General features: G+C 35.2%; 1 protein-coding gene across 3 annotated transcripts in view; it reads right to left on the minus strand.

The window, feature by feature from the left end:
* The window catches only part of PRPF4B (pre-mRNA processing factor 4B), a 24,465-nt gene continuing 9,797 nt past the window's right edge, over positions 1-14,668 (minus strand). Inside the window, exons 6-19 of one of the 3 annotated variants that reach the window (XR_003572364.1) lie at positions 14,085-14,295; positions 11,545-11,618; positions 10,132-10,222; positions 9,615-9,762; positions 8,223-8,360; positions 6,862-7,015; positions 5,891-6,005; positions 5,270-5,421; positions 4,709-4,795; positions 3,263-4,041; positions 2,704-2,749; positions 2,094-2,180; positions 1,226-1,271; positions 1-189 (exon numbers count right to left, since the gene is read on the minus strand). Coding sequence is in view for 1 of the 3 variants with exons in the window: in XM_027893698.1 (XP_027749499.1) it covers positions 3,838-4,041; positions 4,709-4,795; positions 5,270-5,421; positions 5,891-6,005; positions 6,862-7,015; positions 8,223-8,360; positions 9,615-9,762; positions 10,132-10,222; positions 11,545-11,618; positions 14,085-14,295 (1,374 nt within the window). In the remaining 2 variants the exon portion in view is untranslated. Of the gene's footprint in view, positions 190-1,225; positions 1,272-2,093; positions 2,181-2,497; positions 4,042-4,708; positions 4,796-5,269; positions 5,422-5,890; positions 6,006-6,861; positions 7,016-8,222; positions 8,361-9,614; positions 9,763-10,131; positions 10,223-11,544; positions 11,619-14,084; positions 14,296-14,668 lie in introns of those variants that run through there. The other 2 variants (XR_003572363.1, XM_027893698.1) reach the window with 2 other exon arrangements.

The raw sequence follows: 14,668 nt of genomic DNA on the forward strand, positions 1-14,668 counted from the left end.
TAAGCAAGTTTCAAGCATAGTTTATTAATTTCAAGCAATTGCCACTTCCCAACATCGTCCACCCGCATTACAACTTTACACATACTGTAGAAGATCCCTCTATCTCCAGCAGTATCACAGACTGGTCTGCCTTCTGTGTGTGGGTCAATATACACATAAAGGTTCTTCAGAGGTTTAAAGCCACTTACCCTATGTATGGAGATAAAGTATTATTAAAAAGGTTTTAAAGGAATCAGTATCTTCTATTAGAAACTCTTAAATGGTAATTAATTCTTAAAACTATAGTACTATACACCAAGGTAATAAAAACACATTCTAATTCCACAGGGCTGGAATCCCATTTTTTCTGAATGCCTGGCAAACTGAGTATGTTAAATGTGAAGCTCCTCATCACCATGAGGGAGAAACAGGAATCAACACAGTAGATTCAGCCGAACTGTCTGTACATAGGACCTCTGGTGAAGATACGAATTACATTTCCATGTACAGGAGGAAAAGGTTAAGTTATCCTCCCTCTTAGATCAGCTGGGAAATAGTTCAAATAGCACAGCTGTTCTGCTTGCACCCAGCCACAACCAGGAGAATTCAGCTGACTGCAGTGGCACCTGCAGCTACTCTACTCTCCTCAGAAACCTCAGGCTACTGGGACAGGTACTGCCCAAAACTGGAGGCACTCCTTAAGAGTGTCACAAAGTTTTCAGAGGTTTTTGAAGCCAGAGCTAAAGATTTTCTCTTGTTGCCAACAAGAAGTATCAGCCGCATGAAGGACTGAAATCCACTTGTTTTGAATAACCTCTGCCAGCTAGTCTCTGTATCAACAACTAAGTTTGACAGAATTAAAATAAATAATGAACCTACTGAAGTTAAAGAAAGAAAAAAAAATCACAAAATCTGCTTAAATATTTACTTAACACATACATTTTATCCAAATATAATGGATGGGTTTTTTCCTAAGTGTCATAGACTTTGTTCTGATCATCCTATCATTTTAAGCAAACTACATTTAAAGGGTAATGTTTATTTACCTACATTTAATCACAATAAAATAATCTCTTCAACCAGAAATGAAACAATGTATTTAATGAATTTTAATACAGCAATTATGTTTCAGCAATTATCAGTACTGCAGCAGTGTTAATCAGTTCTAAACTGAAATGCTGGAAACTAAAAGATTAGGACAGAACTAAATGAAGAGTATTTTTCATATCTTTTATAGGACAGAAACCTTTGTTCATGTCTTCTGGTAGCCATCATCTTCTTTTGAGCTGCACCTACAACACAAAGAACAAGGAAACGAGCAACTTTATGCTTCTCCAGAATAGCTTATAACAGTTCTGTAGGCATTAAGGGGCATCTTTTCTACTGCTTTGTTTCTGTATCACCAACTCATTTCATTGCTTCATATTCCTACTTTAAGAATAAAGTACAAAGCAACAGAAAGAATAAGCTATTACTAATCTGTGCAAAAGTGCCCTCAGAAGTGCTGCCTATGTTGTAAAAGTGCAAGTTATACTTTCTGTACTTAACTACCAAGCAACTAGTGTTTCACTAAATGTGAAAGCTAACTTTTTTCATTTCCTGTATGATAAAGATACCTTAATATGTGGAAATAAGGAGAGATTGTTTTTGATTAGAAATTCTACAAAATAAATTGAGAAGAGACAGGTTAAAGGTTCCAAATAGGCATACAAAACCACCCATCTCGTGCTTGTTTTCGTGGTTAGTTCATTACATCTCCTCGGTGGGGTATTCCCCACCAGCAGAATGACCTGCTTTGTGGCACTTTTCCATTCTTGAGTGCACTAAGAGTGCATGACTGTTGCCATTATGTACCTAGATGGATACAAAAATCCTTCTTAGTTCAAAGTACTATAAAGTATGTGAAACCAGTGGGGTTTTCACAGCTTGTCAGAATATATTAATAAAAAAATGAAAAGACGAACTTCTTAACATCATCAAAGAGAACATTAATACAGGAGTATGGACCTGAAAAGTTTGATTCTGTTTTCCTCACCCTGTATAACCAACTCAACTGTCTCAAGCTTTTTTAACTCGTTGCTAAATGTTTATCTACACATGCTGTCAGAAATAACCTTGTTAGGAAGGTGAAGTTGGTGTCTCAGCAAATCAGACCCATGGAGTAGGCGTTGAGTGGCCTGTGACTCGCTTTCCTTTTTTCTCTTTCAGCACCATCAAAAGGAAAAGTGAGAAAAACAGCACAAACATTAGTTAAAGCCTGAATTTAATCCCATGTCCTACAGGAATAATTTCATTACAATGAAAGCAGACAGACAGTATCTGTAGGGTTTTTTGCTTTGCTTTTGTTTAAACAGTGATAATTATATATCCAATTAAAGTAGCCTATAGCTCTCCCAAAGATCATAACATTTAATAATCCCTTTAATTAAATGATTATTAGGAAATGCAGGGGCGGGTCTTACGAATTACCTGATTTACCATCACTGAAGACAGATTCTTTTAAAAATGGCTACAAATGCCTTGTTCACAAAAGACTTTATTATCTAATGATGCATACTGAAAACATACAGAAATCTGCATGGTCCACTTTACATGCAGCAGAACAATCTTCACTTTACAATAAGTAAGTGTCAACTGTTTTATGCAAGAGACAACACTTTAAAGTCACATTTCTTAAAGAAAAGCTTCATTTACAAAAGAAATAAAAGGTAAAGAAGCAATTACCGCTTTTAAAAAGCAGCTGCTTTGTTCAAGAGTGGAAGGTTTATGCCTGTATTGAAAGACAACATGATCACAAATAATGAAAACAATGAACAAATGAAACACTTTTAGCATAAAGCAGTACACTTTCAAAATGACATACAAATAGTTAAAAATTTCATTATGTTGTCTATCTATCCTTTAGATATAAGGTCTTTCAAATGAGATCCCAACATATGTAATTACTAAATGAAAACTCTTCTGTAAGTATTGGTTCTATGTCATAGTGAACTGTATTTAACAAAATGTATACAAAGTCTATAGCAAGTTGATTAAAAAAATTAAAGTAATAAGAAACAGTACACTGAAGGCGCTCTATCCATCAAGTGCGCTCTCTCCAAGTTTTAAATGTGATGAACAGAACAGAAGTTGTAACTATGCCACGGTTGCAATGCCAGAAAATAAAACAAGATCATTTATCAAACATGCAGGGAATTCTGCCACAATGCTATTGTCTCTCATTTGTCAGTTGTTCCAGTAAAATAACAGCTTAAACACCGGTGATGTTGATGGGTTAGCTTACCTTCAGTGTACTGAAAGTTGTACACAACCTGCTTTAAAAGAGGAGACCATCCCTGCGGGCAGGCTCAAGAAGGAACAGACCCCCTTCGGCACTGACTACACCAAGGGCATGCTGCTGTGGCCTGCACACACACACCTAGGAAAATGTGAATATAAATAGCATTTATGCTGGCCATTTTTTAAAGACAAAAATGAAGCCAAGTCTGCTTAAAACAAATCAACCACCCAGTATTACTGCTCTCTTTTTTTTTCCTTTTTTTTTTCTTTTTTTTTATAACAGACGCTTTTTTCTTTTTATAATATATACGAACTGCAACCATTTACATTAGCATTGTACTTTTGTGCAGTCTTGGCAATTAAAACAGTTCTACAGTGAAAATTTTCACATAAGACACAAAACAGAATTACTCTAACATTTCTAAAAGAAATATCGGCCTTGATGTTAATTCAAATGTATCATTTCTTCCTCAACTTTGCAGGGGAAATATTTATGTTTATATACATTAATAACTGCTGTGAAATTTCTTCAGTCTTTGTATCTTAATTACTCAAACCCTTTGAACTTCTTCATCTGGTTTAGATTTTTTCCTGGATGAAGGCATGCTGCAGAGCCTGGTTGATGCTAATCCGTTTAGCTGGGTCTAGCATTAGAATCTGGTCCAACAAGTCCTTTAGCTGGTGTACTTTTTTACGCTGGTCTTCAGGGAGTCGCTGGCACCCAATCAAGTCTGCTAATAGGTCCTTGGTTGGATTAATGGTGCTCATAACAGTAACTTTCTCCTACAAACACAAAAATGGCAACCTTGTAGAACAGAAGTAATGCACAAACCCCCATATCCATCCCTTTTAGGGAGCTTCAGCAGAAGCTTTTCTGCAGGCTTGTCTCTTTCTGAGCAGCAACGCCCTTATACGGCTCATAAACCATCACGTGGGCAGAGAAAAGAGCGGAAAGAACACGGTCAGGGGGCAGAACACCAACAGCAGGTGCATACATGAACCTAACATCCCAGTTAACTGAGAACAGAGAGCTCCACACGGAAAGTTCCCGAATCTGACCACTAATTCTGTGATTCTTGTTAAATACAGTATGTCACAATGATACCAAAATTATTAGCGACCTCATACAACGTAAGCACATCACACTGAGGCTGGACAATCTTCTATAAAACAAAGGTACAATTTTCTTTATTAGTAATTTAAGAATAGATTATGTGGAGGTACCCAGTAGATCTACCAGATTAAACACAGATTTCTTCTAGTTGTGTTCCTACATGGTAGGAAAAAGTATCTTTTGCCATTTTGTAACTATATAATCTGTCCATATTGCTGCAAAAGGACATACTATTAGTTTATAAAATCTTTTTTTAATTAAGATGCTAAGGCTCATTTGTAATAGTAGGAAAGCTTGGAAAAAAATAATGAGTTAATCAACACATTGAGGACTTACCCTTTCTGTCACTTTATCTACTTCTATATACATAAAGTTGAGATTTTGATCAAAATGCTGATCTTTGAACACACCTTTTCGAATCATCTGGAAAATGAGGAAGAGGCAAGAGTTTCAGGCAAGTTCTCTGTGTCTTACATATTTCACAATTAGCATCCATGGCTACTAACTTATCACAACATGAATAATTTAATACTAACAGAAAATATATCAAAAGGACAGGAAAAAATGTCTAGATTGAATAAAAAAAAATAGAGTTAAAACCAGTCGAAAAGACACGGCATCTTCCATTGACTTACGTATTTTTTTCAGGTCAGTGCTTAGAAGGTTTCTGCTTTCACTTTATACTTAGTCTATGAAAAAGAAGCTGTATACTTTCACTTCATAAGATTTTAAATCAATATCAATTACACAGTCAGAGCAACATCTGATATTTACTTACTGTTCAGAGAAGATGTACATGATAAGAAACAGAATTCCAGGAGAAAAAAGAATGTATGTTCTACTGTTCATTATAGCAGTTTCAGATATTAATTAAAATAATGTACTTATTTTTCTTACCTTGTTTGGCATCTTTCCTTTGAGATCCATGGCAAGTTTCAACATATGATTATTGGTTTTGCCAGGAAACAGTATTTTTCCTGTATAAAGCTCATATAATGTGCAGCCTACAGACCACATATCTATACCATAGTCATACATTTTTCCTATAACTGAAACAGAGCAATACCAGTTAATTCCATAAAGGCAGCCATATAATATTACAAAAGCATATAGATGAAAAAATTAGGATTTCTAAACCATACTGGTGCTGCTCCTCTTAGGAATAAAGAGTTACAATAAAAGAAGGATGCAAAATTTTAAAGTATCCCTATTTTAGAATGGGAGGTTCTTACCTACCACCAAACTAATCAGCAAAAAACCAAAAAGTCAGAACAATAACTACAAATTAAAACATAACTATAACCCATCAGAATGATTTCTCCCCCTCCTCACTGACCTGACCACCAACATATATGAAAAGTCACACAAGTGCTTTCAAAGTCTGAATTTCTGACTGCCATCATATTCCCAGAGTCGTGTTTTGCTAAGACCAGAGGGTAAATTCAAGTCAAATTCCCATCTGCCAGTACTGGTATGTCTTGCTATGTGATACTTGTAGAGAGTCCAAAGTGTACTTACTGATTTCTGGAGCTCGATAAAATCTACTAACTAGATAGGGTGTGATGTCATTATCTGCAACATGTGAAGCTGATCCAAAATCACAAAGCTTTAGTATTGTTTTAGACTCATTCACCTGAAAATTAAACATAAATATCTATTAGCACCATTTCTGGACAGAATTGACAACAGCACTGTGGAAGTGACAATATATTTAAGTAGGAGATAAGACAAACATTCAGTCTTTAAATTGGAAGTTCCTTCCTCTCTGTATTATAATAAAATTGTAACACACTCTCAAACTGAAAGTGACAGTTGATACCTTCAGATCCTACAAAATACAAGAAAAAGGTCTGTTTTATGTACCTTTTCCTTACCAAAGTATCCTTGGTGGACCTGGATTTCATTCCAGATACTGAAATTTTATCAGTTCAGACTTGAAACTCCAGTAACCAGAGTACCATTCATAAAACAGCATATTATTCACATATTTCATGCTTGCATAGTAAATTTTACTGCTGTGATGGTAATAAGAGGGCATTCTAAATAAAGTAAAAATCTGAGTTTGTTACAAGGATGATCTCCAAGAAAACCAAAGGAAACCTCTTGGATTTCTCTGATGTAGCTCTCATGCCCTAAGAGAAAAGAATTAAGGACCTTTCCCTGTTATCTCACATAAACGAATCTCCATCCAGACTCAAATAAACTACTTCCACTTTACACATAGCAAGAATATTTTTCAACTATTGATGAAAAAATTCCAAATATTTCTCCTAAGAAAAGATGCTGTCTTACTTTAGAAAATCTGTTTCCTAAAAAGATACAAGTGGATTCATGTTCATTTGAAAAAGATTTTATTTTGATGTTTCTTATTATATTTCCTACTTACTACTTATATCCCAATATCATTTTATATCAAAGTATAAACCTGAAATATTTTCAGTAATTTCTGACTTCCCCTTATTAACTGATTTCTGTTATTTCTTACTTACCAAAATATTATCTGGTTTAATATCTGCATGTAGGATATTGCATCTTTTAAGAAGTTTTAAAGCCAGGAACAACTGCTGGCTGTAGGAACGCACAGCTTTAATATGGAGTCCAACATCTTTCCCATACTTCTTCAACACCTCTCGTAAATTCATACTGTTAAGAGAAAGGGAGAAAGAAAGAATAGAAAGGATCTTAACAACGAGAAATGCAGTGGCCTCCTAAACTGTAAGACAAAGTTGAACAAACCAGTTTGCTTTAAATATTTTTTGAGAAAAGCAGCATTCAACTTCACATACTACTGTTAGCTACAGCAATGAAACCAAAAGGCTGGGCAAGATCTATCCTATACTGTGTAAGTACTTACTACACTGGACTTCCTTAGTTCAGAGCACATTTTTATTCAATTTCAGTTTGAGAGGATTTATTTGCACATGAACAGCATTTCCTTAACAACTGTAAAGCCTTTGTACCCATTTTCTTCAGAAATAAATGAAAAATAAAGCATGTAAAAGATAAAAGTTGAGGAGGTTTTTTTGTGACTTAAACAGCAGATAAAAAGACCATAATTCCAAGACAAAAGCAAAACTATACATAAATAATGTACAAGTGTGTTATAAAGAGATAGTACAGCACCAGAAAATAATTTGTTGTACAGCTTATTAATGGAAATACCATAGTAATTTCAAAAAATTTGCATTGTTTCAGCATATAGCTTCCCTTGACCCCAAATATGGCAAAAATTAAATCTGACACACAGAAAACTTAGCATATGAACAACTGATGTCTCTAAGCAGGAATGGGGACTAAGACAATTAATATTTCTGTATCTAACATAAAACTGTCTACAATTTACATGTCAAAAGAGCTTAATTATCTAATCAGAAAGAGAACACAAAAAGAAACCACTGTAACAATTTTGTTCCTCAGACTGTTTACATATATATAAACATATATATACACATATATACACACTCTTTACAGAATATACAGCATTTGCTAAACCTGCTCTGGGTTTAATTCAAACCCTTAAAAGAATTATTAGTATAAAAATACTGACACACACACAGAGAAAATCATAAAGAGCAGTACTGGTGAGATGAACCACCTTTAATACATTATTTTGTTTCAAATATTTTCCAGGCAGAAAGCTCAAATCAATGCTTAAAGGAAATCAGAAATAGTTCAGTAGTCTGTGGATTTGTGCCTCCAGAAAACTTTTCTTTGTTGTTTCAAAGTTCCACACATTCTTGAATCTTGGCAACAGAACAAGTTATCAAAACAATAGCCAAAACCAGAAAGGTAAAGAACATTCAGTAGAACTTTACCTTTTACAGAGAACCTCAAACATTTGTCATCTTACCTGAGTGGCTCAAATACCAGACAGAGATGTTGTTTGTGGTAGAAATGCCTAAACAACCGTAGACAATGAAACTTGTCATCAGGATCGGCATCATTGAGCTTCTTTAAAAATTCCAGTTCTTTTAGGCCAGTTTTTTGCCTGAAAACAGAGGAATGTGATTATAAAACAAAATCAGATAAATTCCAGTATTTTTTAAAATCTAGATATTCACTTGTGTGGTTGTAATTATCCAGAATTGAGAAGTATCTTGTCATTACTTAATGTACCCCAGCTTAAAAAAACCAAAATCACAACAGGGGTTTGGTGTCAGTGTCTACATACTGAGTATGTCTGTTTAATTCTTTGATCTTCACTGTGCCTTGTAACCTACTTATTCTTTCCTCCCCACTCCCAGTTGCATGCAAAGCTAAAATTCGATTTCCTCCTGTAACATGACACTCAAATTTCAAATAGTACTCACCTGAGAAGTTTATTTTTTTAAAAAAGTACTTAACCACATTATTAAATGAAGATTTAAACTGAACTGACTATAGATTCAGTTACACACCCAAGCTTATTAGCTATACAACATATTAAACTGAAATAGCTAATCACTCCTCTTTAGTTTTTCAAAGGTTTCTAGATACTTATTCACATAATTAAAAATAATCCAGTTATACAAAAAGAAAGACAACTCTCAAAACTTTGAAGGTAAAACGCATGGAAAAGATTTTCACTTAAACTGTCTTTAACAGAAGAGGACATAATAAAAGACCGTAGAAATACTGCAGCAGATACTGAAAATGAGTATTGTAGACAAGTCCTTAAATAACATAGTTTAATAGATCATATTTGTTAATGTTCACTCATTCTGAAAGAGCTCATTTTTTTTTTATTTCAACAGTGAGAGTCCTATCCCTTTTTATGCTTCTTATATACATGCAAACAAATGGAAAAGATACAAAAATAATTAATGTATGGAGGTAGTTTTGTAAATTCCAGATGATTTACTGGGAACCAACCCACAGCCTGCCACATACAATTTGGTCCATCAAAAAAACCCCAAAAGTATTTTTACAGTCAATGACTCCCATCTCAAAAAATTTAGGTCTGGGCAGGCCTCATAATTAACTGTAACCTTGTTCCTTCCCATCACTGTTCCCTGCACTTTTGCAAATGAGAAAGTGCCTGATGAAGATGCAAGTACCCTTCTTCCTGTGATAGCTGTAAAGAAGAGTGGATACATAGTCCTCAACCGCTTCCCATTATCTGGCTCGAATTAGCAGAAAAGGCAGGAATCACAGCTGCAATCTGTTACTTCACTCAAAACAAAGGGAGATTCAAATCACATCATGAAAAAAACTTCCAACTGTCACACATGTTTTGTTATTATCAAACAAAGGCGTTACTTACATAAGTTCGTTGTTCCTGATGATTTTAACCGCTACCTCTTGGTTTGCTCTTGCCATGTCCCTGGCTCGCACCACGTTGCTGAAGACTCCCTGCCCAGTGTAACCATAGACATTGTAACGTTTATCTAGAACTTCACCTATATTAACACCTGAAGGATAAAAATCAAGCAATTTCAAGTTATGAGTGACATACATAATGGAACTTTTATGAAAAATAAACCACTCTCTTTAAGTACAAAAAACCCAGGATAAATGGCAAATTCTTTAATTTTATGGTGTACAGTCACCTAGCTTTGTGGAAATTACGGGGAACAAACGGCTATTCTGTAAATCTGGAGTCCTTTCATAACTCAGGTTAAACTCTGCATGCTCATTTCATCCATTACATTACACACTTGGAGAGTGCTCTGTGATATATCTACTTTAGAATAACACTTCAGGACTTTTCCATGAGGATTTTCTCCATTCAGCACTCTCATTCTATCTGTCCTTGCAGATCAACAAATACCACCACTTACGGTAATAGCCTTCTGCATCAGTCCAGTTATCCCTGAGATTGGGGTTTTCTTTGAAGTCTTTTCCAAACCCAGCAGCCCTTAGACGAGCACTCTGAAATAAAAAGTAACAGCTTTGCTTGTGTGGTCTGTATTTTCTCTTGATGTTTACTCACCAAAGCCCTTTTTCCCCTATTGAAACACTGTTCCCCTCCACAGTACAAACACATCAATCTTACAGGAGGAGAAACAACTTAGCATAGAAAGCTATTTACATACCAGTATCTAAAGCCTGATGCAAGGAAAGAGGATGAGATCAACCAACAGAATTATTATTAAACATAAATGGGTTTAGGTTTCAATTACTACCCACAAGGAATTTATACAAGTCACATCAGAATGCACATTTTGGACCATCTGAGTAAGACTTCTTATTTACAGTATGTTTATAATAAAAAAAAACTTAGCAATTTGCAAGGAAAATATCACTCTTTAAGCCTTGAATTTTGGTTCATTCAATGGCATTTGTTTCATACTATTATACATACAACCATAAATTACTACAGTTGCTGTTGACATCTCTTAACAGACATGGCAATATTTTATCCTAAATTCCAAACTGTGAGTAGCAAAGAGTATCTTTAATTGAACAACAGTTTCTGTTGGGAACTGCTTACTTACAAGCCATAAAATCTCCACTTGTAACTTCCGAATTTTTAAAAATACACCCTCACACACACATTTGTTATAATTCGTTTTATCGGCCATAAACCAAAATTAACTGGAAAATTTTTAAGTTAAGAAGGAAGTTCTTGTCTTGACTTATTTCTTAGTGTTGTCAAGCAGCAACAATGCAAGAGGATTAATAGAGAATGGTACAAAAAGTCTCAAAACTAGTCACTGGACTGCCAACATTTCCAGGTCACTTCAGCACATGTAAAGAAAAGCTGATGGAATAGTGCAAAAGTAAAACAAGGAAATGTATCTCTCCATCAAAAAAAACCTCACCAAACAAACCACCAGATTACCCCAACGTGGCATCATTAGACAATTAAAATATCTTATACATTTTTAAATTAACCATACATGAACCTCTGAAAACAGAATAGTCCAACATGGTAACATCAATAGAAAGCTTAACTTATAAATAGGTTCATGTTTTTACCCCATGCCATTATAGGTCCTATTCAAACAGCAGATGAATTCCCTGATTGCTTCCTCTGGTAAAACTCACACCAATTTCAGCAGGTTTTATTTCAATTAAATACTAATTAGGAACCACTTTGACCGACTTGAATGATCAAAAGATTCAGAACATACAATCCATTTAGCTGCACATGCTTTTATAAATCAAAATTCCCACAGCCCTCAAGCGACAGCGACTAACAAAAATCAAGTAGAAAAAGGCCATACACTTTATCTCCAAGAATTACCTACATCAAAGTATGCAGCGAACATATCGTCTGATTCAGTGAACATATCAGGAGCTAGCAGTTTCTTCTGAGATGAACCTTAAAATGACATTTAGATTACTCAACATGAAAAAGATGTCAAACGATAACTTTGTTGCCAGTATAATTTGGCACACTGTATTTTTACAACATAGTCTAAGATTGGTATGTTGGCAAACAGGTAGCTCTACTAATGTTTCTAGCTTACACCATTTCACATATTTCACATTCTAGAATATAAAACTCAGATTAGTTCTTTAAAGCATTCAAAAATTTATACCTCTGTGAAAAACTACATGTGATAGCTTTCAAGTAAATCACACAGCAGAAAGGAAAAAAGCTAAATATGTACATGATCCCTACAAATAATGACTACACATACATACAAAATCAAGCATAAAATGACTGTGCATATATGCAAAAAAAAAAAAAAAAGACATGTTTTCAATATACAACTTCAGGCTTTTCTGCTAGTCACATGGTATTTTGGTAAAAAACAAAGTTCTAAAGCCCAGATGTTGGTTCTTTGGAAAGCAACTGCTCTGGCTGCGTTTTCTCTGACCAGGCCAAAAAGGACCTGGTGTGTAGCTTTTTGTCAAATACAATGTTTACTATTGTGCTAAAGAGAAACATATTTAATTTGGGCAAGATTATCCCTTTCTCACCTTTTAATCATCTTTAAATCCCAAAGACATTTTACTTGGTTGATAAGATAAAAGCAAAGAAATATAAATTAAGCACACAGTAGCAAAAGCAAGCAAACTTCAAACTGTTTCATAACCCACATAACTTATGGCAGCAGCCCTTCATGAACACAGCAAATCACAGACACTCCCTGCAGGGTGCTAAGCAATGGAGAAAAATAAAAGGTTAAGCTCAGGGGCTTCTGGGTCTTGTGATACACATAGCTGACCACTTCCATACAAAACAACTAGACTGAAATCTGATAACATCAAAAAAATCATCCACCATGCTGATACTGCTGTTTCAAGGTACAGACTCATCACCTGACACCTGGGGGGAGACAGGTTACACCACTGTTCTGAGCTATAGGCCCTTGCAGAAACTTCCTCAAATTTTCTTTTTAGTTCCAGTTACTCACACTTACACTGGGCTACAATGAGTTATTACCCAGTTTCTTAGCAACTTATTACTCTGGCCCCGTAAGAAGACAGGATAGAAAAAAAAACCAACAAAGGCTCTTGCAAAGAAAGATAATTCACTGCTTTCAGCTGTTACAGCCACCTCTGACCCAGGATCCCACCAGTATATGCAAAATTCCAAGACTTGAGTGTAACTGATGTGTTTTTAAAAACCTTTTCCATGTGTCTATGTGGAAACTGTCTATGTAGTTAGAGGTTATATTTTTATATGCTTTAGTACACAACATTAGAGAGCAGTACATGCTTAGAAAAAAAAAAGGGAAAAATTTATTGTCTGTTACACATCAGAAGGCTAAGTCTAAAGTTGTGGTATGCAAATAAAGTGCACAGGACAGGTCTTTTCACAACTGTTGTAGGAGAACAATCTGAAAACACATTCCTCAAGGGAACACCAGGACCAACTACAGACCAGCTACACTCCCAAAGAGACACAGCTTCATTAACTGGAGGAGAAACATCCACTAGCAGACTGTATTTAGCCCCAAAGGATATGTGTGGTACATGACATGAAATACAAGCCACTGTCCAACTATTTCTCTCAGAGGGGCCTGGGCAGGTTCCACAGCCTTTGTCAAACAGTGCTGTTGCAATTAAACTGTAACGAGAAACTGAAGTAGTTTAAACTAGCTCATGTATGACCACACAGCAGCTAGACACACCTTGTGTGTACAGTACATAGAAAATGGACTGTAATCCGCTTTCAAAAGACAAAAAAAAAAGCAGTAGATTTTCAATATTACATGTGCACTGGGAGATGCTTCATTTTCCCCTTGCTGCTGCTGGCACAAGGCAAGTTTTATATCAAGATTTATTTCATTTCAATATTGCTGTACAATAGATTATGTGAAGGGAGAAGGAAATAGCCATTTCAGCAACTAGTTATGCTGCTAAAATGATCCTCTGAGGCCTTAATCATTTTAAATGACTACAGAATCACCTCCATTCTTCTGACACAGTGGTTTTGATCAAAAAAGCGGAGAAAAGGAGCATAATTTCAAGGTGACCCAAAATAAACACTAGGCTACATTAGGCTTCTAAGAAAACAACATACATGAGTGAAAAAAAAAATCTGGAAGGGTGATTTTTAACTATAAAGACAGACACTGCTATCTGCTCTTCCAAATGTATAGTACAAATTGTGTTAAGAGTTATTAGAAATACAGAGAACAAGTTCTACTCACATTATCCTTCCTAATGAGGAGGCTTTATTTTAATCTTTTATTTTTAGTACCATAATATTTGTGAAAACGTTCATACATTCCATCCAAAATGTCAATCTACTTCCAAGTCTGGAAGTATATAAGGAAACTAAGCAAATGTCTGAGCTTTCATAAATTGCATTAGACAGATTTCAGAATCTTACCGTTGTTCTGTTCAACTGTCATGAGGTTGTGCTTGGCTTTTACTGATGCTTCAAATGTGTCCACGTTTTCCCGTTCATACTCCTTAACATCAGCAGCTACTCTTTCTAGGATGTCATCAGGCGAATTTGAGCGACTACGTGTACTACTTTGAGGACTGCTTGGTTCAGATGGTACAGATATATTACTGTCTTCTGTCTGGCCCTTGTATTTCTAAAAATAAATTTAATTTTTAATCTCACCGTCACAGCTGATCGCAATTTAAGCATTTTCATACCCACCCTTTCAATGATTTGTGCTAAACCTTAATCTTTGCTTTCATAATCACCTACATCCCTAAAGACAAGATTATTTGCAGAATGGGATACAACTTTTGAAGACTGATTTTTTTTCGCAATGCACCACAGCCCAGACCATAAGACTGAAAAATTCATGGGTGTCTTTAGGACTTCACATTTCTGTAAAATGTGATTATTACTGAAAATTAACTACTTGGTTATGCTAAACAAACTGTCAGCAGCAACAGATCTATTACTAAGCCATTCAGGCACACAAAACAGTGTGTGAGGAAAAACTAATTATTTTA

This window comes from Empidonax traillii, unplaced genomic scaffold (assembly GCF_003031625.1).
Source record: "Empidonax traillii isolate 1590-97213 ecotype Southwest subspecies unplaced genomic scaffold, ASM303162v1 scaffold403:size524366, whole genome shotgun sequence".
Lineage (NCBI taxonomy): Eukaryota > Metazoa > Chordata > Aves > Passeriformes > Tyrannidae > Empidonax > Empidonax traillii.